This window comes from Mustela nivalis, assembly GCF_964662115.1.
Source record: "Mustela nivalis genome assembly, chromosome: 10".
NCBI lineage: Eukaryota > Metazoa > Chordata > Mammalia > Carnivora > Mustelidae > Mustela > Mustela nivalis.
In genome coordinates, this window is record NC_139029.1 from 110,104,060 (window position 1) to 110,125,820 (window position 21,761).

General features: G+C 50.0%; 2 protein-coding genes across 9 annotated transcripts in view; one reads left to right on the top strand and one right to left on the bottom strand.

The window, feature by feature from the left end:
• Window positions 1-7: 7 nt before the first annotated feature.
• CERS2 (ceramide synthase 2) lies at window positions 8-9,476 on the top strand. Of its 3 annotated transcripts, none has more exons than XM_082685958.1 (11): window positions 8-552; window positions 5,517-5,690; window positions 6,112-6,229; window positions 6,428-6,546; window positions 6,774-6,831; window positions 6,938-6,988; window positions 7,215-7,307; window positions 7,503-7,631; window positions 7,835-7,941; window positions 8,075-8,228; window positions 8,412-9,476. In XM_082685958.1, exons 2-11 carry the CDS (start codon window positions 5,518-5,520, stop codon window positions 8,550-8,552), a joined length of 1,143 nt encoding a protein of 380 aa, XP_082542084.1. In that variant the 5' UTR covers window positions 8-552; window position 5,517; the 3' UTR covers window positions 8,553-9,476. The 3 variants fall into 3 exon arrangements, with proteins under 3 accessions (XP_082542084.1, XP_082542086.1, XP_082542085.1); XM_082685960.1 differs by lacking the exon at window positions 8-552 and adding an exon at window positions 855-934; XM_082685959.1 differs by lacking the exon at window positions 8-552 and adding an exon at window positions 2,584-2,606.
• The window catches only part of SETDB1 (SET domain bifurcated histone lysine methyltransferase 1), a 34,033-nt gene continuing 21,619 nt past the window's right edge, over window positions 9,348-21,761 (bottom strand). For 3 of the 6 annotated variants that reach the window (XM_082685931.1, XM_082685930.1, XM_082685932.1), the window contains exons 11-22: window positions 21,577-21,751; window positions 21,335-21,493; window positions 19,220-19,846; window positions 18,663-18,779; window positions 14,240-14,409; window positions 12,764-13,392; window positions 11,912-11,940; window positions 11,671-11,803; window positions 11,274-11,439; window positions 10,676-10,887; window positions 10,325-10,413; window positions 9,348-10,177 (exon numbers count right to left, since the gene is read on the bottom strand). In XM_082685931.1, coding sequence (XP_082542057.1) covers window positions 10,060-10,177; window positions 10,325-10,413; window positions 10,676-10,887; window positions 11,274-11,439; window positions 11,671-11,803; window positions 11,912-11,940; window positions 12,764-13,392; window positions 14,240-14,409; window positions 18,663-18,779; window positions 19,220-19,846; window positions 21,335-21,493; window positions 21,577-21,751 — 2,624 coding nt within the window. In that variant the 3' untranslated portion in view covers window positions 9,348-10,059. The remainder of the gene's footprint in view (window positions 10,178-10,324; window positions 10,414-10,675; window positions 10,888-11,273; window positions 11,440-11,670; window positions 11,804-11,911; window positions 11,941-12,763; window positions 13,393-14,239; window positions 14,410-18,662; window positions 18,780-19,219; window positions 19,847-21,334; window positions 21,494-21,576; window positions 21,752-21,761) is intronic. The other 3 variants (XM_082685934.1, XM_082685933.1, XM_082685935.1) reach the window with 1 other exon arrangement.

Consider the following 21,761-nt stretch of genomic DNA (forward strand, 5'->3'; position numbering starts at 1 on the left):
GCGGGAGAGTGAGGCAGGCGCTCGGCTGCTCCTCGCCGGGCATCTCGAGGGTCTGTCCCCGAGGGCCGCGGAGAGCCCAGAGTGGCCGCGGGGCTCCGGCACTGCCTTCCCTCCTCTGGGGCTTCTCCAGGTGCCGAGATTACAGTGGGCGCGGCCGCGGGGCTGGCCAGCGAGGGCTCGGGTCCCAGAGCCGGGAAAGGGGCGGCGGCAGGGAGCGGGGGCTGGGCGCGGCTGCCCCGCGCAGAGGCCCGGGCCCCGCTGCTCTCTCTCCTCTCCCTTGCGGTCGCCGGGCCACAGGCCCACGCCCAGCCTCCCGGTTCCTGGCCCGCTCGCGGCCTTGCTCTCCCGGGCTGGGCTCGGACGCGGCTCGGCTGGGCTCGGCGGGCGGAGGAGGAAGGAGGGAGGGAGCGGGCGGGCCGGCGGGCGGAAGGGGGAGGAGAGGAGCGAGCCTAGCCAGTCCGGAGTGGGGGGGGAGCCGGAGCTCCGCGGACGCCAGGAGAGACGGAGCAGCGGCTCCCGGCCCGGCCAGGTCCGCGACGCCGCCGCCGCCGAGTGAGTCGGGACCCCAGCTTGGGAGCCGCGGGCGCTGCGCGCAGGGGTGGGGCGGGGAGCGGCAGCGGAAAAGTTGGGAGAAGTGGGGGCGGCTCCGACGCGGCTCCGCAGAGAGGGCCCCGGCTGCGGAGCGAGTGGGGGGCGACAAGGGCAGAGGGAGCGGGGCGCGGGCTCCGGGCGGCCGGGCGGGGGGCGGTGGCGGCCGCGGGCTCGGGGGCCTGTGCCGGGCGCGCTCATGGCGGCGGGCCTGGGGGAGGGCGGGCCGGAGCGCCTCGCGGGAGCGGCCGGGCCCCCAGTGCCGCCCGAGGGCACGCTGGCCGGGCGCCTCGGCATTGTGGGGCGCGTCGTCCCAGCCCGGCGAGGCAAGCCCTGCTGGCAACAGGTAGGGGCCCGGGGCTGCTCGCGGAGGCCCCGAGCCACAGGCGCCCCCTTTGTTGGGGAGAGGAGCTTGGTGACCATTTGCGCGAGAGCCCCAGCCTGGCAGTGGGCCCGCGGCGTCGCTCCTGGCCTGCACGGGTCCCATGGCTGGAGTAGGATGGTGGGGAGGGTCCTGCCGCTTTTTCTTCGGACCGGCCCACTGTGGCCACTCCGAGAGCGAGGTCAGAGCGTCCATGTGCTTAACGGGAAACAGGAAGGAGCGGCTCTGAGTGTCTGCCCCGGCCCCCCAAGGCTAAGGCTCCTATACCGTTATGGGGTGTGTGTGGCTGGGGCGAAGAGGGGGGAAGCTGCTGGTGAAACTGGTTTTCTGGGCCACAGCTTGTTAATTACCGGCCCGGAGGCTCTCTGGCAAGTAGGTTAATTGCAGGTGTGTGGCACTAATATTTGGCCTCAGCTTGGGGGTTTCTCTGTCTCCCGGAGCCAAGCTCCTGGCATCACAACCTGGGCTTAGTTACCTGAGTTCCTAGACTCAGTACGCACGGGGTTCTGAGGATCCCAAGGAATGATGCCTCCTTCACAGGGAAATGAATCTGGAAAGGCCTCCAACAGGCAGTTACTCCCACGTCTGTGTTGGAGGGGTCTCTGCCCAATACCAAAGTCCAGGTGACTGGGTCTAAATGTGGGTGGTTGACTGCACTTGTAATGGGGCTCCTAGGGATAAGGACTTGTCATAGTCTTGTCTCTCTGGCCCTAATCATAAAGTGACCTGCACAGATTCTCTGTTCTAAGGGGAATTCCTTGTCTCCCTTGGTACCCCATAGCCCACTCCCTTCACTGGGGCCTCTGGCCAGCTTTCCCCCTGGAGGCAGGGCCTCCTCGCCTCCCTGTCACTGGCCAGGAGCCTGCAGGCCTGCGGATACTTTACTGTGCTCTTCAGCACTGTCCCCGCTCTGCCTCTTTAACCTGCCGGCCTCTCCCTGCCCCTGGAGGCTCTAGTCACACTCAGTATTTGGGTGTGTTGGGGCCTCTAGTGGGGCAGCCCAGACATGCTAAATTTGGGGACCTACACGGCTGCCTGGAGCAATGACACACCTCCTGTTGGCTCAACCGTGCTGCAGCCTTCTAGTTGCTTCTGTGCTGTTGCCAAAAGAAAGTTTTCAACAAGAAGACTACTCGGATCCTCCCCCTTTTTTTGTAGTCTCTCAGGCTTCAGTGGCGGGTGGCGGCTGGAAGCCTGTGGGACCCTGTGTTTGTACGTCTCTCCTCCTTTGCTGATCCTGGTTTCCTCAATTATTTCTTCAGTAAATCAGAGACCCGCAGGACTATTTTCGTGTTGAGTCTGTGAGATCCCTTCCTCACGGACTCAGACCTCTGCCCTCTCAGCATTCTGGGTTTATAAGCCCCCAGAGCCTTGTAAAGGGCTCTGCCCCCTTTACATCCTGCTCTGAGGGGTTGGGGGGGGTCAGTCAAGAGATGGGGCGGAGAGTGGGGGCTGGGCAGAGCCCTAGTCAAGTTCCTGGTAATGCAATGCCCATGAAATCCCTGCTCTCTTGGCCCCTGTCCAGCCTGTGCCTCAGAGAGTGGCGTCTGTGTCTCTGAGGCAGGTGTGTGTGTGTGAGAGAGGAGGGAGAGACATACACAAGACACACACACTCTGTTGTATCTCCATGTGTGGGGTGAGTACATTCTGTGAGTGGGAAAATATCTGTAGGTGTGATTTCTCCATCAGAAAATCAAATACCTACCCTGAGGGCCAACTGGCCAGAAAAGCAGGGTTGTCTTCCCTATGCCCAGTTCACATCTCCTCTTCTTGCCCCGGCCTTTTGTTTATGGGATCCCGTGCTTGGCTTGGTGCGCTGGTGCCAAGAAGCCACCAGAGCTGCTTCAGGAGCAAACCTGTTGGTTCTGTGGGGCTGTGTAAGTGAGGCTGCTGGGACCCTCTGTTGTCCTCCCTGCCCCTGCCCCCCCCCCCCATGTTGAGTCAGAAGCCCTGACTGTGCTGAATCGGGTGCCTCTCCCTGCTGGGCTAGGCCCTGGGGGTGGGGTACAGTGGGCAGGGATGGGTAGCTTTGCTCTGCTAATGGAAATACTGGGCAGCAAGAGAGGGCTGTGGTCACAGAAAGCCTGCAACCCAGGTATGAGAGAGCCCCCATTAATCTGCATTTCTGAGCTGTAGACACACCATGTTCTCTGGCTCTCCCTGCTTGGGATGGGAAGGGTAGACAGGTGTCATCTTGTCTTGGGGTTGAGATAATGGCCCTATCCTGGTGCTTGCCCTCGACCACTCTCTGACCCTTTTTCTGCTAACTTCCCCAACTCCTCACCTTCTTTGTAGGTTTAGACTGGCAGAAGACAATCCTGGGTTCCAGGAGTCAGGGAGAGGGGCCCCACTCACAACCTCTGGGACCCCAGCCAGCCCTCTGAATCTTTAATCCTAAAAATGTCCCTGACAGAGAAGCTTCCTGCGTTTCCACTGACCAGGGTGGGGATGGGGCCCGACATCCAGGCCTGTCTGTATACTTTTGCTTTAGATCTCAGTAGAGGACAAGGTGGTCTCCAAGAGATGTGGAGCCCAGGAGACACATCAGATATCTTTCCCCACCCCCAATCTAGCTAAGCTAGAAAGGTGGGAAGGATGAGCCAGAGGCAGGAGGCATGCTAGCACATCGAGGCATTCTGTATTTTCCTTCTCTGCTAGACTTTCTTGATCTTTTCTCTATGAAAGTGTGTTGTGCACTTGGTTGTGTGGGGAAAGTTCCACCGTGGAGAAGTGTATTTAATTTTGTTCTTTTCAAAAGGCTTCCATCTCTTTAACTAATTAAATATTTATTCTGGCTAAGGTAGAGGGGGAAGGGGCAGTGCCCTCGGGAGCTGAGCCTAGAGTGTGTGTGAATAAGTGTTACTGGGGGAAGGTGGAGCTGAAGCTCCTTTATTGTCAGTGCTGACCTCTGACTTCATCTGAGAGCAGTGACCAGGAGTGGGGACAAGAGGGTAAAGTCCTTGAGCTGGAATACTGACCCGTGACAGGCTGAGAGGGATTTCTGAGAGGGATTTCGCAAGTACTGTGGTGGGTGTGGGCGGAGCCATGGGAAGAGCAGGCTGTGGACCAGCCCAGCTCAGCTGGGATCTGATCAGCCTTCAGCCAGTGGCACCAACTGGTCTCCAGTTCCTGGTGAGAACAGTCTTCCCACTCTCTTCCCTCCGGGTGGGAGGAGACTACCTTCTGCGTCAGCTTTTAGTTCCATGCCAGCCTGAATACCAGCACCTCTCTTCCCTCCTGAGAGGATGAGGGCTAGGTGGCCCAGAAACTTCTGCCCTTGTCATCCCACTGGCGTTCTGAGTCCCAGGACTGCCAGGCATTCTGTTGGTATTGGCATCACTGACTCCATAGGACCATCTTGCTGCTGCTCTGAGCTCCCAGCAACTGCTCTCCCCCTCAGGAGCACTGGACAATGCCTTTAGAGGGAACCTCAAAGGAGGTCTGTACCCTCCCTCATTCCAGTATCCAAGTGGCCAGGGGTTGGTCACTGCCTCCCAGTGGACCCTGGGGAGGAGGGGGGAGATGGGAAGTAACAGCTTTTCCCTGAGTCCTTGGGATGGGTGTTCCCCTGCAGACTAGTTACTATTTTATGGATGAGCCTTAATAAATAGCTCTTACTTCCACCAGATGTTTTGGTCTTCTGATTCCATTGTCTGTCCATGAATCCCTAATCCTTTTTTTTTTTTTTTAGATTTTATTTTTTTGACAGAGACAGACACATCAAGAGAGGGAACACAAGCAGGAGGAGTGGGAGAGGGAGAACAGGCTTCCCGCTGAGCGGGGAGCCCCATGCAGGGCTCAGTCCCAGGACCTTGGGATCATGACATGAGCCGAAGGCAGACACTTAATGACTGAGCCACTGAGGCACCGCCCCCCCCCCATCCCTAATACTTTACAGCCTTGCCTTCACTTTGTTTTTGAAAAGGTGCTTCAGATAGTTCTTCTACCTTATGTGCAGGAATTGGATGGCTTGGCATGGGGTGTTAATCTCAGGTGGAATAGTTTGATGTTCAGATTGTCCTGGAGCTCAGCATCTTTTAGGGACATAATTTTGCTTTACTCTGGCCTCTTAATTTTCCCCAGGGACCTTCTGGCCCAGAAGGGTTGTAGGGAAGGGTTTGCTTTAGCCCTGCAATCTGTTTTTGGGCTTCCTTTGCATGGAGGCTTTTAACTGTGGGTTGGCTTGAGGGATAGAGGGGTAGTTGGAGCGTGGGGGCAGGGGAAGAAGGTGCCTCCGGTTTTACTCAGATTGTTACATCTTCCAGGGCCAGATCCTGTCTTCCCTGTTGGGGTAGCAAAGTGATGGGGAGACCCCAAGGTTTTTAGTTCTAGAGAACTGGGACTCCTGGGGGTCATCAGCAGCATTTTCAGTTGCAGTAAATGGTAAATGTTAGAACTGGAAAGCCACCATATTACAGACAAGGAAACTGATTTGCCCAACACCATGTGGCTGGGACCAGACTCCAGGGCTTCAGTCTGTCATCTTTCTCTTCCCCCATATAGCTGCCCCCTGTGATACCCTCTGACTTCCCCCCTCCTCACTCAGGATGCTCCAGACCTTGTATGACTACTTCTGGTGGGAACGGCTGTGGCTGCCTGTGAACTTAACTTGGGCTGATCTAGAAGACCGGGATGGACGTGTCTACGCCAAAGCCTCAGACCTCTACATCACACTACCCCTGGCCTTGCTCTTCCTCATCGTTCGATACTACTTTGAGCTGTGAGCATACCAACCTTCCCCCATGCCTGCCTTGGCTGCCAGCCACAGTTTCTCACACTTCAAGTTTGTTTCTTGCTGTTTAATTGGTCCCAGACCCCGCTGTTATGGCCACCCAGATCCCTGCCTACTGTGTGCCCCCCACTGAACGCAGCATTGTCTTCCTGAGGGCTCAGCATCCCCAGGCCCTTTCCTTCAATGGTTATTTGTTCTCCCTCTCCACTCTGCCTGGTCACTTGTGAACACAGGCAGCTTTGTCAGCTTTCGGCAGCCGAAGCAGGCCAAAGAGGGAGTTGCCGGGAAACTGAGGCCCAGGATAAAGTTGTCTGAGCTTGCAGCCCTTTCCCCTCCCAGCTTAGGGGCTACCAAGAAACTGAGGTGCTTTAAAGGAGACAGACCCTTTTCACTGCTCTCCCTTCCTCAGTTATGTGGCTACACCACTGGCCGCCTTCCTGAACGTAAAGGAGAAAACTCGGCTGCGGGCACCAGCCAACCCCACCTTGGAGCACTTCTACCTAACCAGTGGCAAGCAGCCCAAACAGGTGTGAGCCGCAGGCCCTGCTCTGGGAGTTGCTGGGTGCTGCTGGGGGAGGGCGCAGGTTGCCAACGCCATGTGGGCAGGCGACGAGATGAGAGGGCAGTGGTACTGATCCAGGTTCTTGCTGGGAGGCTGTGGCAGGAGGATGGGGGTGCTGTCGAGTTCCACAGTTGAACATACTGGGCTTCTTCACAACACCCAGGCGGAGGTAGAGCTCCTGTCACGGCAGAGTGGGCTCTCTGGCCGCCAGGTAGAGCGCTGGTTCCGCCGCCGCCGCAACCAGGATCGGCCCAGTCTCCTCAAGAAGTTCAGAGAAGCCAGGTAGGGGAGGTTGGGGCCGGAGAAGCTGGGTGGCAGAGGAAGGTCTGATGTCCTGCTTGGAGGGGTGGGCCATGGCTGTGTGCAGGGAGAGGTTGTGCCCTGGTGAGGAGGCGAATTTGGATATCAATGATACTCTTGAGAGGGAGATCTCCGAGCACTTGGGAGTGGTTGGAGGGCTGTGCCACTCTCCCAGCCACTCTCCTCATCCTTTCTGCTTCCTCTTCCAGCTGGAGATTCACCTTTTACCTGGTTGCGTTCATTGCTGGCATGGCTGTCATCGTGGATGTGAGTGCGGGGTTCCTGGGAGGTGGGAGTAGGTTTTCTGTCAAGGTGGTGTGAAGCCATAGAGTGTGGGCCCCTCCTCTTTTAACCTCTCGCCGTCTCTCTGCAGAAACCCTGGTTCTATGACATGAAGAAGGTTTGGGAGGGCTATCCCATACAGGTATGAGATGGGGTCCTGACTCCTTATCTGGGATGATTAAGAGAATCAAGGTAGGACAGGACGAGGACATGTACACCTGTGTGAAGAGATATCTCTGGGACACATGGCAGAAGGCACTGTAGTCATGGTGCTAAACAAGGGCTAGAAGGGCTGGGTTGGACAGGCGAGACCTTCGGGTCCTGTTGTTCAGGGTCCCTCACCTTTCTGTTTCTCTCCTCTCTCCCAGAGCACCATCCCTTCCCAGTATTGGTACTACATGATTGAACTTTCTTTTTACTGGTCGCTGCTCTTCAGCATTGCCTCTGATGTCAAGCGAAAGGTAGGTCAGGGAGCTATGCCCCTAAGCCTAGGAGCCAAAACAAAGCCCCAGGATGGAGAGCCTTTCTCTTTGATTTCTGGGTATTTGGATGGAACTGTGGGTTAAGGGGAACTAGGTGGAAGGGGAAAGAAGTAGGATTAGAGTGGGGGCTGGGGAACACGAAAAAGTCCCCTGGAGCCTGCATCTTCTTTGCAGGATTTTAAGGAACAGATCATCCACCACGTGGCAACCATCATTCTCATCAGCTTCTCCTGGTTTGCCAATTACATCCGAGCAGGGACTTTGATCATGGCTCTGCATGACTCTTCTGACTACCTGCTAGAGGTCAGGCTCGCTGGGCATTTCTTCAAACCTAAGAGACTCCGGTGCAGGTTCTCCTGTCCCTCTCCCTTTTTTGGGGGTGGTGGTGGTGTGGGGGGTGCTGACCTTCCTGGGACCAAGGCGGTGGGGGCACAGAGCCAGTGTATATATAAATGTATACGGGAGAGTCAGGAGCCTATTTTGATGGATGGGGGCTATCTGTACAGTCAGCCAAGATGTTTAACTATGCGGGATGGAAAAACACCTGCAACAACATCTTCATCGTCTTCGCCATCGTCTTCATCATTACCCGACTGGTCATCCTGCCCTTCTGGTGAGTAAGCCAGTCTATACTCCTGTCCTCAAGGAATCAGGAGCCTTGCCTCTCCCCTTATCTGTTCTCATCCCCGCTGCCTCCTCCACCTCCTCTGTGTGTTTCCAGTTCTGTCCATCCTTTCCTGATGCAGGATCTTGCACTGCACGGTGGTCTACCCCTTGGAGCTCTATCCTGCTTTCTTCGGCTACTACTTCTTCAATTCCATGATGGGAGTGCTACAGCTGCTGCATATCTTCTGGGCCTACCTCATTCTGCGCATGGCCCACAAGTTCATAACTGGAAAGGTGACTGCTCTGTAGGCCCTACACCCTTGAACTCTAGAAACAGCCCAGACTCCCTCCCATATGAGCAGGCATCCTGCTAAGAAACTACTGTGGGGCCCTGGGTACAGCAAGACAAGCCTGCTGAGAGAGGCATTCCTTAAGCATTTGAGGATAGCATGTAACCCTTCTTTTCCCTTTCCACAGCTGGTAGAGGATGAACGCAGTGACCGGGAAGAAACGGAGAGCTCAGAGGGGGAGGAGGCTGTAGCCGGGGGAGGAGCAAAGAGCCGGCCCCTAGCCAACGGCCACCCTGTCCTCAGTAACAACCATCGTAAGAATGACTGAACCATTGTCCCTGCTGCCCCTCAGATTAACGCATAAAGCCAAGGAACTAGCCTGTCCTCCCCAGAGGACCACTTAAGCCCTGGGGAGAAAGCAAGCAAGGAGAGAGTTCTTCTACGTCCCAACCTCCTGCTTCTTTGTCACCCAGTTGCCTTTAACCAAACTCTAACCAGCCTATCCCCAGGTAGAGGGGAGGTTGGTATATCCTTTGTTAGAGGGGGGATGGACTTATTTTCCCTCTGTTATTCTAAGTTGTCCTTTCTATTGCTTTGGAGGCCTGCCTCAGCTCTGGGGGTGGCAATTACAACTCACATTCCTTATTCTTCAGAATTTGGCCCTAGCTGTTTGCCTCAGATTCCCTGACCTCCAGAGCCAGGGTTGTGCCTTATTATCCCATCTGTGGGCCTCATTCTGCCAAAGACGGACCAAGGCTCACCTTTCTAGGTTCCCTAACTTGGGCCAGAAACCAAAGCTGAGCTTTAACTTTTTCCCCTCCCGAGACACAAATGAATTGAGTGTAGGAGGGTACATATGACCCCTACCTCTGCCAAAAAGGGGGGGGGGCGCATACTGGGACTGCTCAGGTGGTCTACGTGTTATTTGCCAGCTCTCTGTCGTCACAGGTCCAAGATCTTAACTGCCTCCTTCCTCTGGCCTCATCCCCTAGGCTAGCTGGTTTGGAATAGAATGGCAACTAGTTCTAATTTTTATTTATTAAACATTCGGTGTTTTGGGTTAAAGCCAGAATTACAGCTAGCACCTGGCATTTCAGCAGAGGGACCACTTCAGACCAAAATGTACTGTTAATGGGGTTTTTTTTTTTAATTAAAATATATTAAAGATTAAGTAAAACATGGCAATAAGTGTCTGAGACTAATAGGAACTGAGAAGGGAGATCAACTAAATAAACTAAGTTAGTCTTCCTCATGGTTATGTAATGTTTTCTTTTTTAAAATTTCACATGGCAATTAAGAAAAAGCAAAGGTAGAGAAGGTGTGAGATTAATGACAGCTGCCTCTTGGGAAAGATGAGGGGTGGAAACAGCTCTGTCTCTGAAGACCCAGAACTGGGAGAATGGGGGCTGAGGAAGATGAATCAAATCACAATCTTCATTTTAACATCTTGTTAAAAAGATGTTCAAGAAGCCATACAAATCAAGGACAGTAGATATGCAGCCCTCATTCCAGGAATACAGTCTGTCAGAAGCATGAACACTTGAACAAATAAAGGCTGGGAGGGAGGGGTCACAGGAGGACCAAGGGATATCAGGCCCAGGTCGGCGTGGCAACCTCTCCCTGCCTCCATGCTTTAGGAGGTGGGAGGAGGGACCCTGCCTGCTAGCACCACATGGGAAAAGATCTGATCCAGAGTTCCCATTTCTATCTACTAGGAGCTGGGGGAAGAGCTAGACTGGAGACGTGGGGGTCAGAGTTTAACAGTCAGGAAGACCCGGTTCCTGAGGAAAGGATGGTTCAGGGAGGGTTCGGAAAGTTCAGAAGAAGGCTATCCTTTAAAGAAGACGCCCTCTGCATTCGATGGCCCCGCAGCAGCAGAGCAGCTCCTTGCCTTCCACGCTGCCCACCTCGTAGTTGTAGTCCCAAGTGAGCTCTGTCCCAGCCCGGATCCTCCTGGACAGGAAAACAGGGATGGGGGTGGTGAAGGCAGCATGCCACCAGGTGTGAGCAGAGCTGGGGCAAAAGGTGGGGGCCTTCCCCCTCTTGAACCCTGGCTGGTGCTCTTACCCAACCTTCCCCCTCTCCCTGACCCCCTCTTACTTGCTGGCAAAGAAGGCCACCCAAGGGAAGCGAAGATCGTGAGTGTCCACGAAGACATTCTGGACAAACAGGTTGGGGCTGCAGCTATGCTGTGGGTTTAAGGACAGGACCCATAAGAACAGAGAAAACAGAACCCAGCTTTGTGGGGGTGAGTGTAAGCTGGACAAAAAACAATGCCCTTTGATCCTCCCCATCACAGAGAAGTTCTAAAAGAAAGCTACATCTTTAAGATCCTAGAGATCAAGAATTTCTAACAAGTAAAGGTAGGTTTACATAGTTGTGTTAAAAGAACTAGAAATCTGAGGACAGTGGGATAACCCAGCATTTAGAGTGGAGGGAGAGGGGTCTCACATTGAGGTAGCGGCCGAGGTTGCCTTCTAGCTTGGCATCAATGATGTAGCAAGACTCTTCCCCATCATAGAACTGGCGTGTGTTCTTACGAACAGGTGCACTCTCCCCCTTTTCCACAGATGCCATGTTGGTGGACTTAATGGCAATCCCATGAGTGGACTTCAGAGCAAAACCTCTGGTTGATTTTACTGCCACCTGGCGCTTTGTCGGACCTGGACAGGAAGGAGAACAGGGTTAGGCACCATCCCACGTCACGACTGGATCCTCTACTTGCATTTCCATCCCACTCATTGCACGTAGGAATACTGATTAGCCGTGACCCTGAAAGCAAAGATTCTAATTGGCAGTTTTTTCAAGCTGGATTAGATCAGCTGGGTAAAGGAGCTAAGGCAAAAGAGTGGGGAAATGGAAAGGAGAGAGAAGGGGATGTGCTGAACATTAGCAGTTGAGTTGGGAATCAGAGAACCCTCCCAGACATACATACATCAACTCTTTTAAGATCTGAATGTTTTCTAACTTCTTTAGCTTCCCTAAAAAAGCCCCTATCCCAGCTTTCCTACCGTTCCTTCCTACTACCCCCAACATTCTTCCAGACTACCAGACATGTTCTTCTTGTCCTCAAAGTCATCCGCTTCGGAGCCAGAGGAGATGGTCTGGATATCATCGCTATCCATTGCTGTGGCTGAAGTCTGACCAGTGGTGGGCTTCCGGCTCGTCCCACTTTCCCCCTCACTTTCTGTGCTGCTAGACAATGTTAACACATCCTGGGAAACACAAAGGTGAGAAGAAAGACGAATAAATGGAGAGGACCCATTCAAGTTCTTGCTCTTTCTACAGTTAGGTAGGAAGAAACTAAGTACAGCAAGAGAAAGATGAGACGCTTGCTGAAGGAAAAGGAAGCAAGAAGTCACAGCCAAAGAACCAAAGCATTTATTGGTAATTATCAGTAAGGCCCTGAAGAGGTGAGGTACAGCTTGAGGGAGAAGGCCACTTACATCAGCATTGGACTGAGCAGAGGCCATGAGTCGTCGGCTCTGATGCATACTAGTCTTACTAGGTGGGCGGCGAAGTCCTTCAAGCTTCATGGGAGAAGGATTGTAACCATAATTTCGAGAGGTTTCAGTAACTCTAATGGAAGGGGAAGGAATGAGAGATGAGAGGGAGTCAGATGATGGTGTCTTTTATAGGCTTGAAACAAGGCAGATCTGGAAACAGGTCAGAAAGAGAGGCTCTTACATTGACATCTTGTTTCGGTCATCAGGGTCCTGGAAGAGAGCAAGTGAAGGGTTAAAAAGTGTTTTCAGTGGTCCTAGGTAACAAATCCAGCAATCAGACTTGATCCCAAAGATCTCAGCTAGTGAGAAAAAAGTATGCTAGCTAGAGACTGTTCTGCAGCTTGACAGTAACAGTAATATTCTCATCACAACACCTAAAAGGGGGTTTCTAACACTTTCCAATGATAGACGTAAGATGCTCAAGGGTAAATCTTACAAGGACAGGGACATAATTTACTGCCCATAATGTGCTAAGTTTCAACATCAATAAAAATACATCTAGAATCAACATTTTTTTTCCCCTTTAAGGATTTATTTATTGTGGGGGGGGGGCAGGATGGAGATAGAGCATGCAAGCAGAGGGAGAGAGGGAGAGACTCTCAAGCTGACTTGAGCCCAACATAGGGCGCAATCTCATGACCCTGAGATCACGCCCGGAGCCGAAATCAAGAGTTGGATGCCTAACTGAGCCACCAAAACCCCCTCGATTCTTGGTTTTTAAGTATAACAAAAGACAGCAATGCTGCAGATAATTTGAAATCAATGCTGCAGATAACCTGAAATGTAACATTTAATCTTATAAATCCTTTACTTTGGAATGAACCAGATGCTTCTTCCCAAAGTTGATTTTTAAAATAATTTGGTTCTTTAAGCACTAGGAATGTGCTGAGTGGTCAGGTGGCTGGGGCAATAATCCAGTTTGCCACAGAAATCTCCACCCAGTAAAATGAATGAAGAGTGAAAGTAAGCCACATTACATTACTACACCAGTTACACAAAAGCCACTGCTCTTGAGTCTCCTGCCACCACTTACCTCTTTCTTGGGCTGCTTGATGTCTCCCTCATCCTTGAAGCCCAGCCCTGAGGTGGAGGCCTTCTCAGCCTCCCCTTTGCCTCCCCCAGCCCGGCCTTCCCCACCTTCGCTAGTCTTGAAGGATGAACGGCTATCAGAGTCAGCAAAGCCACCTTCACTGACACTATTGCAGCTCAACCACGAGGCCACCTTGTTTTTGGGTGTCTCTTCAGAGGAAGGCGGATTGCAACCACCTACAGGAATTGCTGGAGGGACAGGAATATGTGGGGGGCCGAGGTCTGGGGGGCGGGAGTCCTTGGAAGCGGTCTCAGAAAGTCCGTTCTCCTTTTGGCCCCGGGTCTGCCGCCGGGTAGCATAGCTGCGCCACACGGAGCTGGTGCTGAAGTCCTCATCTTTACAGAAGTTATCATCGGAGCTGTCATCATTGGACTCTTCAGGATCCTCTGTACCACTGTTGCCATCCTCCTGGTCTTTCAAGTCCACCCCGCTGCTATCAGAGGAACAGGGAGCATCACTCTCATAGCCTTCCTTGAAGTTCTCCACGCTCTCTATGTGGTCCAGATTGGCAAAGTACTCATCACCCATCTCCAGGCCCTCCTTGTCTGCAAAGTCATCTGTCAGGATCTTGCCTGGGAATGAAGAGAATTAAAGGCATATTCCATGGTTATGAGGATCTTTTAGAAAGTACAGGGCTCCTTCCAGCAATACCCAGCCACTGACACACAGTCAAGACACCTCTCTTATGGGCTCTCCCTTGTCACCTCAGTGTCTTAACTCTAGTTTTTTGTTAAAGATTTTATTTATTTATTTGACAGACAGAGACCACAGGTAGGCAGAGAGAGGAGGAAGCAGGCTCCCCGCTGAGCAGAGAGCCCAACGTGGGGCTCAATCCCAGGACCCTGGGATCATGACCCGAGCCTAAGGCAGAGGCTTAACCCACTGAGCCACCCAGGTGCCCCTTAACTCTAGTTTTAAATCTTGCCCTTTCTGCCATCCTGTCTTCTTCTTCACTTGGTTTACCAAAAGGGTGTCTGCAGCTATGCTAAAAGCCTCTGGGTGGAGAGACGTGGGAGGAAATGACACACCAGGCCCTGCTCCCATGTCCCTCATCTGAAAAATCCTCACGTCCAACTGGGAAGGGTTTGTGCTATGGCAAGTGCTGTGCAATGTGTAAGCCTGATGGTTCACAGACCTGTACCTCTGGGGCAAATAATACATTATATGTTAATAATAATTAAAAAATCCTCATGTCCACTTTCAACCCTTTTCCTTCTTGTTCTTATAAAGCTCTTTGTCCCTTCCTAGTCTACCCAGACAGGCACATCACTTGTCCTGTTCTTTACATAAGAACATCCTGGCCTCCTCTTCCTCCCAAGTTCACATGTCAAGCATTTTATTCTTCTGTTTAGCTTCTCTCTGATTCAATTCCCTATCATGTCCTAACCTCAGAGGCCACTCTTTCATTTCATCACCAACCTGCATAAATACAGACAAAGGAGCCTTTGGCAATGTCATCCAAGCAGCGGATACCCCAGCCCTTGTTCTGTGTCTTGAACAGCTGTAGCCGAACCTGGAGTCCGTGCTGCACCAGCCGGTTTGTGCACATGTTTGGGTCACATTTGCAGCGTTTGTTACACTCATAGACTCTGGGAGGAGGGACAATAAACTCAATCATAACATGATTACTAGATCCGTTCTGCCCACAGAACTGTAACAATTCTTAAGGTATCATCATTTAGTAGGTAGTGATCTAAGCGAGTGAATGTACTGAACTGTCCATGCTCTTTGATTCATTTGGAAATAGAGCCCAAGGAAATAACTCAGGAGGGGGAAAAGTGATTCATGGAGGTACTTATCACACTAGTTAACAGTGAATAGCAGAACGCCGAACACCTGGAGGAAAGCGAGCAAACTGATGTGAATAAAGATTAAGAGCTGTTAGAATATGTAGACAGACTACATCAATTTATAGAAAGAGACATATAAAATAAAGATGAGTGGGACAGGCAGAAGCCAATATAATAGATATGGAAAGAGGAGGAATTGGAACAAAAGTTCTGGCATAGCAGACTTTCATTCTTTCACTCTGTGAACATTTACTAACCACCCAGGGCTTTCTACATACTGGGACTCATAACCTTTCCTTTCAGGGAGCTCAAAGATCTATTAAGTTTAAGGACTGCACAGATTAAGTATTTAAAAAATAAACTATCAAAGTTATCTAGCAAATAGTTTTACGGAGAAAACTGTCATCTTCTCAGGCATCAATATTTCTGCTCCATCTACTTTGTTCAGTGTTGGGATTTCAATTAAAGTTTCCTGACACGGAGATTTGGGAGACATCTACTTCTGGAAAGAGGACACCAGTATAATTAGAGTTGATGACACTGGTCCTGTCCTTTTGGACAAAGATTATTAGCAGCTCCTCCCTGCTGAACATATACTTTGTGTTTGGCATTATGCCAATATGCTTCATATACGTTCTCTATTCTATCCTCGGAGCAGCCCTACAAGGATTTTTTTTTAAACCTCAAAAACCATGGAAACTAAGGGGCCCATCTGGCTAAATGGGTAGAGCATGCGACTCAGGCACAGGGGTCCTGAGTTGGAGCCCTACACTGAATGTAGAGATTCCTTAAAAATAAAACAATGAAAGCATAATATACACAGAGGAAAGAACATATACATGTCTACAGCTCAATGAATTTTCACAAACTGAACACACCATGTAACCAGCACCATCTCAAGAAGCAACTTCGTTAGGTCCCCTAAAGCCTCAGTGGGGCTGTTCTGTTCAATTCTCCTGTTTACAGCTAATAATACAAGATCAGCTTAGAATGGATGAAGTCAGAATTTGAATTTAGGTCTAATCACCACCAAAGGAACCTTTCACAGTAGGTATACTGTATCACTCATTCATTCAACAATGCTTCCTATGTGCCAGGTACTGGGTCAGTTAGATGCCGGTCATACCACCGTGAGCAAGACAGGTTCCCATCCCCATGGAGCTTATGTGCTAATGGAAAAGCAAAAACAAAAGCAAGAACAAAAGCAAGTCAACATATAAATTCAAGCTGCCCCAGATCCTATAAAAAACACAAAAGGACTGCTCAATGAGAGCATTAAGGGAGTGAAAATGACCTAGTTTTAGCGTCAGGAAAGGTCTCTCTGAGGAGGTGAGATTAAAGCTGAGAGCTCAAGGTTAAAGAAGATAACCATGCAACGAACAGTGGACGGACGCCAAGCAGAGGGCACAGCATGTACGAAGGCCCCTGAGGTAGACTGGCTAACACCAGGCAAACTAGATTCAGTAACTGAAGAATATCAGCGTGGTTAGAACAGTTTTGGAGGGAGAGAGATAGGAAGGGTCCAGATAAGCAGTGTCTTGTTGCCCAAGATTAAGAATTAGAATGAAATCCAAAATGCAGTGGGAAGCTATTAGAGTTTTAGGCAAGGAAGTGACATATTATTTGTGATTCTTTGAAAATATTTCTATGAAACATTTCAAACACGAAAAAGGACATAATGGACACTCATCTACTGCCCAGAATTAGCAAATCTGGATGTTGTTACAGACTCAAGTTTTATTATAATTAAAACATAAATGATACAGTGATGCAGCTGAAGCCAGTAACTGTCTTTCCCTTTGCTTAGCTTTCAATTTGCATTCAGCACAAATTCATCTCCTGACTTCCCTGGCATCCTTCATCTCTTGTGAAGATCCTCAGACATACAGGTTTTCTACTAAGCCTGTTCTTCCAGAGCTTCTCTTGCAGCTGGATCTGCACTGCTCGCACACTGGCTGTCCCATCTGGTGTGTGGCTGTCAGCCAAGTCCCCTTCACCCCACCACCTCCAGGGTTCTCCCTCAATCCTCTTTTTGTGTTGGAGCTGCTATTTCCTGGATCAAAATGTCTTCCCCTCTCTTGACTTTTCCCCTTATGGCAAATAATTCCAGTTAACTTTCTTTTCTTTTTTTTTTTTAAAGATTTTATTTACGTATTTGACAGAGAGGAGAGTATAAGCAGGGGGAGCGGCAGGGAGAGGGAGAAGCAGGCTCCCCGCTGAGCAGGGAGCCCAACATGGGGCTCCATCCCAGGACCCTGGGATCATGACCTGAGCCAAAGGCAGGTGCTTAACCAACTGAGCCACCCAGGTGCCCCCTCCAATTAACTTTCTCTGGGAAGGAAACTAAATTGACAATTTTGAGGTGTTTCATGTCTAAAAAATGTCTTTAGTTTAACACTTAAAACTCATTGCCTGGGGTTTAGAACTCTGGGTTATAAGTAATTTCTCCTCAGAATTCTGAATAGGGTACTTAATTTCCATCTAGCTTCCCATGTCATTTTGAGAAGGCCGAAGACATTGATTCTTTATTTTTGTGGTCTATTTCTCTTCTCTAGAAGCTTTTAGGATTTCTAGTTTGTCTTCAGTGTTCTGTGGACACAATGATTTCATTTTATTATAATATTTTTTAGTGGTGATCTATTTTCATCTGCTATGCTGGGACATGACTGGCATTTTCCATTTGGAAACAGACCCTTCTTCAATTATAGGAAAATTTCTGCATTATTTCATTGATGTTTTTCTCTTCTTCTGTTCTCGCTGCTAATTATGTATCTTGAGTACCAGGTTTGTTTCCGTGTTCATATATAATCATTTTATCAAGTTTTATATCCCCCTCTTTCATTGTCTGAGTCTTTGCCTGCCTTTTTCAATCTTATATGCTGGTTTCACCTCCTCTGCTCAGCCTCTGATTGGAGAACTCAGGGATGACTGCTGGGGCCCCTTTTCTTATCTAGTATCAATATTCTCTCTAGGTAAACTCATCCAGGCTTTAAATACTGCCTCTTACTTATGTTCAGGGTTCCTAATTCCTCATGTCCAGTCCTTATACTTCTCTCCAGAAGTCTCACTGCCTTCTTGATATTTCTCCTTGGAGTGTCTAGGAGGGACCTCAAACATAATATGGCCAGAGAAAAAGCTGAGTTTCTTCCAGACCTGCAACTCCTCCAGACCTCCATCTCAGTAAAAAGCACCAACACCCACTTTATCGCTGAAGTATAAAATTTAGAGGACTTGACCTTGATTCTGCTGCTTCCCTCCCACTCCATCAATCAAGTTCTGCAGCTCTACCTCCAAATGAAACCCAACTCTACCCTCTTTCAGCTCTACTTGCTGTATGCATTCTAGAACAAGGTCCAGCAAGCACTACCTCTTGCCTATATCCCTGTAATTCATCTCCTAAGTGGATTTCCCAGTTTTACTTTTGCTGCCCTAAGACACAGTCTCCACAAAGCCATGGTAACCTTCAAAAAGTAGATGGCATCATTTGCCTGCTTGAAATTCTCTAACAGTTCCCTATCACACCATGATTTGTTTCTAATTTTTTTTAAAGATTTTATTTATTTATTTGACAGACAGAGATCACAAGTAGGCAGAGAAGCAGGCAGAGAGAGAGGAGGAAGCAGGCTCCCTGCTGAGCAGAGGGCCCAATGCGGGGCTTTATCCCAGGACCCTGGGATCATGACCTGAGCTGAAGGCAGAGGCTTTAACCCACTGAGCCACCCAGGCCCCCCTGTTTCTAATTTTTATTCTCATTTACTAAGTCCTATATAATCAGGTCCCTGCATGCTTCTCTCTGAACACATCTCCCTTGCCACCATAACTGCAGTCTGTTAAGATATACATACAACTATGAAATGGAGAACACTTTTAACTGCAACTGCTAGATCCTATTCAATCATTAGAAGTCTTCATTTAAAAGAAAGCCCAAGGAAGAAACATGTGCTGGAAATTCAGTAAGATTTAAATGATAAAACACTTGGTTTCGGTTACTCTATTTTTGGTTCCAATTTTTAGAACTCTGTCTGTGAAGTGCTTCACTTTCCCCTACTTACCCTGTGGGCAGACACTCTTCTAGTCTCTTGTACTGGTAGCCAGAGTTAGGGTTGATCTGGCCGCCCGGGGTGCAGGCTGTGGCCTGGATAGTTAGTTGATGACAGGCACATTTGGACCTGAATTAAGACAGAAGGATATGACGGCTAGAGCTGTGAGACTTTCTTTAGAGGTAGGAAGTACTACAAAAGAATAGGGAGAACAGTGAAATTTTTCTTGTCATACATGTAAATGAGAAGGGAAAAGGGAAAAGACAGTAAGAACATGACAGACCACAAGGAAGACAGAATGAAACCAAGTGGCAACTGAAAGCACAATGAAGGGACACAAAGGAAAAAGGGGGAGAATCAGAGAAAAACAAAAAAAGGGCATGTGTACCCAGGGTCATGCAGTGGGGGCCATGTCAGACCCAAGCCTCTCTCACTGCTTCATGGAGGCCTAATGGCAGGAGCTCCAGCTGAGGGAGGATGTAAATAGGAAACAAATGGAAAAAGAAGGTAAAGGAAAGACAAGGATAACAAAGTTGGAGGCAGGGCCAGCAATTACCCTACCAACTCACTTGTCACGGCACCCATCCTTGCAGTCACAACCGACCAGAAATTCTGGGCCCGTGTTAATGAAAACACCCTTGCCCGGGATTCGTTCCTTACTGTAGGCCACCTGGGGTGGGGGGGTTGTGTCAATCTCATTGACACAGGATAGGGGAACATCTTCCTTCCCGTAAGTGATGTCCAATATATAGTAAAAAGGTTTATAGGGCTGAAACTTGCGGTCCACAAGAACATATGGATCCAAACAGAACATCTCCAGGAAGAGGAAGTCACAGCCAGTCTCAAAAAGATAGCGCTCGATCTCCTGCATTGTCCGAAGGCAGAGGCCACAGGGTGTCTTATAGATAACATGAAAGCCCATCTTGCGGTTAACTCGGCGGCGGGCTGTCATCCGCCGGAAGTCATAGAGTAGTGGGACCAGCAGAGGATTCTTGCCCCGGTACTGCGCACTTCTCATAGGTCTGACTCGGGACAGACAGGTGTAGCTGCACACATGAGGTAAGTAGAAGAGCTTCTCCATGGGGGCTCGGTAGGAGGGCTCTGCTGGGGCCCGCTCCAGCATGCCGTGGAAGGCGGGAGGTGCTGGGGGTACTGGGGGTGCTGCTGGGGCAGAGGCTGCTGAGCTTAACGGTGGTCTGCAAAAGACACGTGAGAGATCAGGTAAGAGGGCAACAGGACCCTTCTGCTGCAGAAGGCCCCTGCTGCTGGCTAGCTCACTAATCTTTCAAACAGCTGTGCCCGGGAAGCCACAGATGACACAAGGAAGTCACGTTTTCCCTTGCTTTACCCAACTTGGACACTAAGAGGTCCTGGTTACTCTTCACTGAATGAAAATATCTCCACCTCACCAGTATACCTTATTATTATTATTTTTTTAAGATTTTATTTATTTATCTGACACAGAGAGAGAGTGAGAGAGGGAATACAAGCAAAGGGAGTGGGAGAGGGAGAAGCAGGCTTCCCGCTGAGCAGGGAGCCCGACGTGGGGCTTGATCTCAAGACCCTGGATCATGACCCGAATTGAAGGAAGGCACTCAACCAACCAAGGCACCCAGGCACCACAACAGTATACCTTTTCCTAAAATTTTTTTTGCCTGTGAGTTACAGACATACAGTCCAGTTTACTACCAATATTTTCCCCCTTTTATGTGTCCTACAGACTGTGATTCAAGGAAAGAGGCAGGAGTAATCCCTTTCTACTGTACCAATTATGACACCACATTCAATGAAAAGTTTTAAACAAATGACTTCTAGTGATTCTGTATTTCTAGGCACTTTTTTTTTTTTTTTTTAAGATTTTATTTATTTGGCAGACAGAGATCACAAGTAGGCAGAGAGGCAGGCAGAGAAAGAGAGAGGAGGAAGCAGCTCTCTGCTGAGCAGAGAGTCCGGTGGAGGGCTCAATCCCAGGACCCTGGGATATGACCTGAGCCGAAGGCAGAGGCTTAACCCACTGAGCCACCCAGGTGCCCCACAGGCACCTCATTTCTAATTATTTTCACACCCTGTTTGTTGGAAACTTCCCAAGTTAAAGCTTTCTTTTCTGATCACCTGGGTGGCTCAGTGAGTATTAAATGTCTGACTTTATTTTGGCTCTGGTCATGATCTCAGCATTCTGAGATCAAGCCCCGTATCAGACTCCACACTGTGTGGAGTGTGCTTGAGATTCTCTCTGCCCTTCCCCACACTTACATGGGTGTACTCTCTCAAATAAATCAATCTTTTTTTTTTCTTTTTAAAGATTTTATTTATTTATTTGACAGAGAGATCACAAGTAGGCAGAGAGGCAGGCAGAGAGAGAGAGAGAGAGAGAGAGAAAGGAAGCAGGCTCCCTGTAGAGCAGTGAGCCCGATGCGGGACTCGATCCCAGGACCCTGAGATCATGACGTGAGCTGAAGGCAGAGGCTTAACCCACTGAGCCACCCAGGTGCCCTCAAATAAATCAATCTTTAAAAAAAAAAAAAAAAAAAAAAAGCTAAAACAAAAACCTAAAAACAAGAAAGCTTTCAAGTCCAACTCCTCACCATCATAGCCTTAAGTAAGCCCCTTGGAACCAAGAATGTCCCCAGTGAGTATTTAGTCCATGCTGCCACCTCCCCACAGAAAGCCTAGGAGTTTCTCACCTGTATGTCTGGTTGCTACCAGGCTTCCCAGCAGGGACATTTTCACTGAGTGCTGGAGATGTAGGGGAGGAATGACCAGAGCCCACAGATCCTGGCCGGAAGGATGTGCTCTTTTTGGCTACCTGCTTCCGAGATTGGGCAAGCTGACTTTCTAAGCTGCTAAGAGATTAAACATCATACAGTAAAGAATACAGAAAATGCAATGTGAAAGAAACTAGTAAATAAGAAAGAATATCACTCACTCATTGTCACCTGCCTGTGGGGACAGAGGGGGTGCAGGTGGGGCAGGTGGGACAGGAGGGACAGGGGGGGTAGGAGGGGCTGTAGGCTGCAGGGGCTCCATTGGCTTGAACTGTGTCCCAGTACTGGTCAGATCCTGGGTGTACTGGACCACAGGGCCTTTGCTCCTCACGGCACCTAGAGAAAA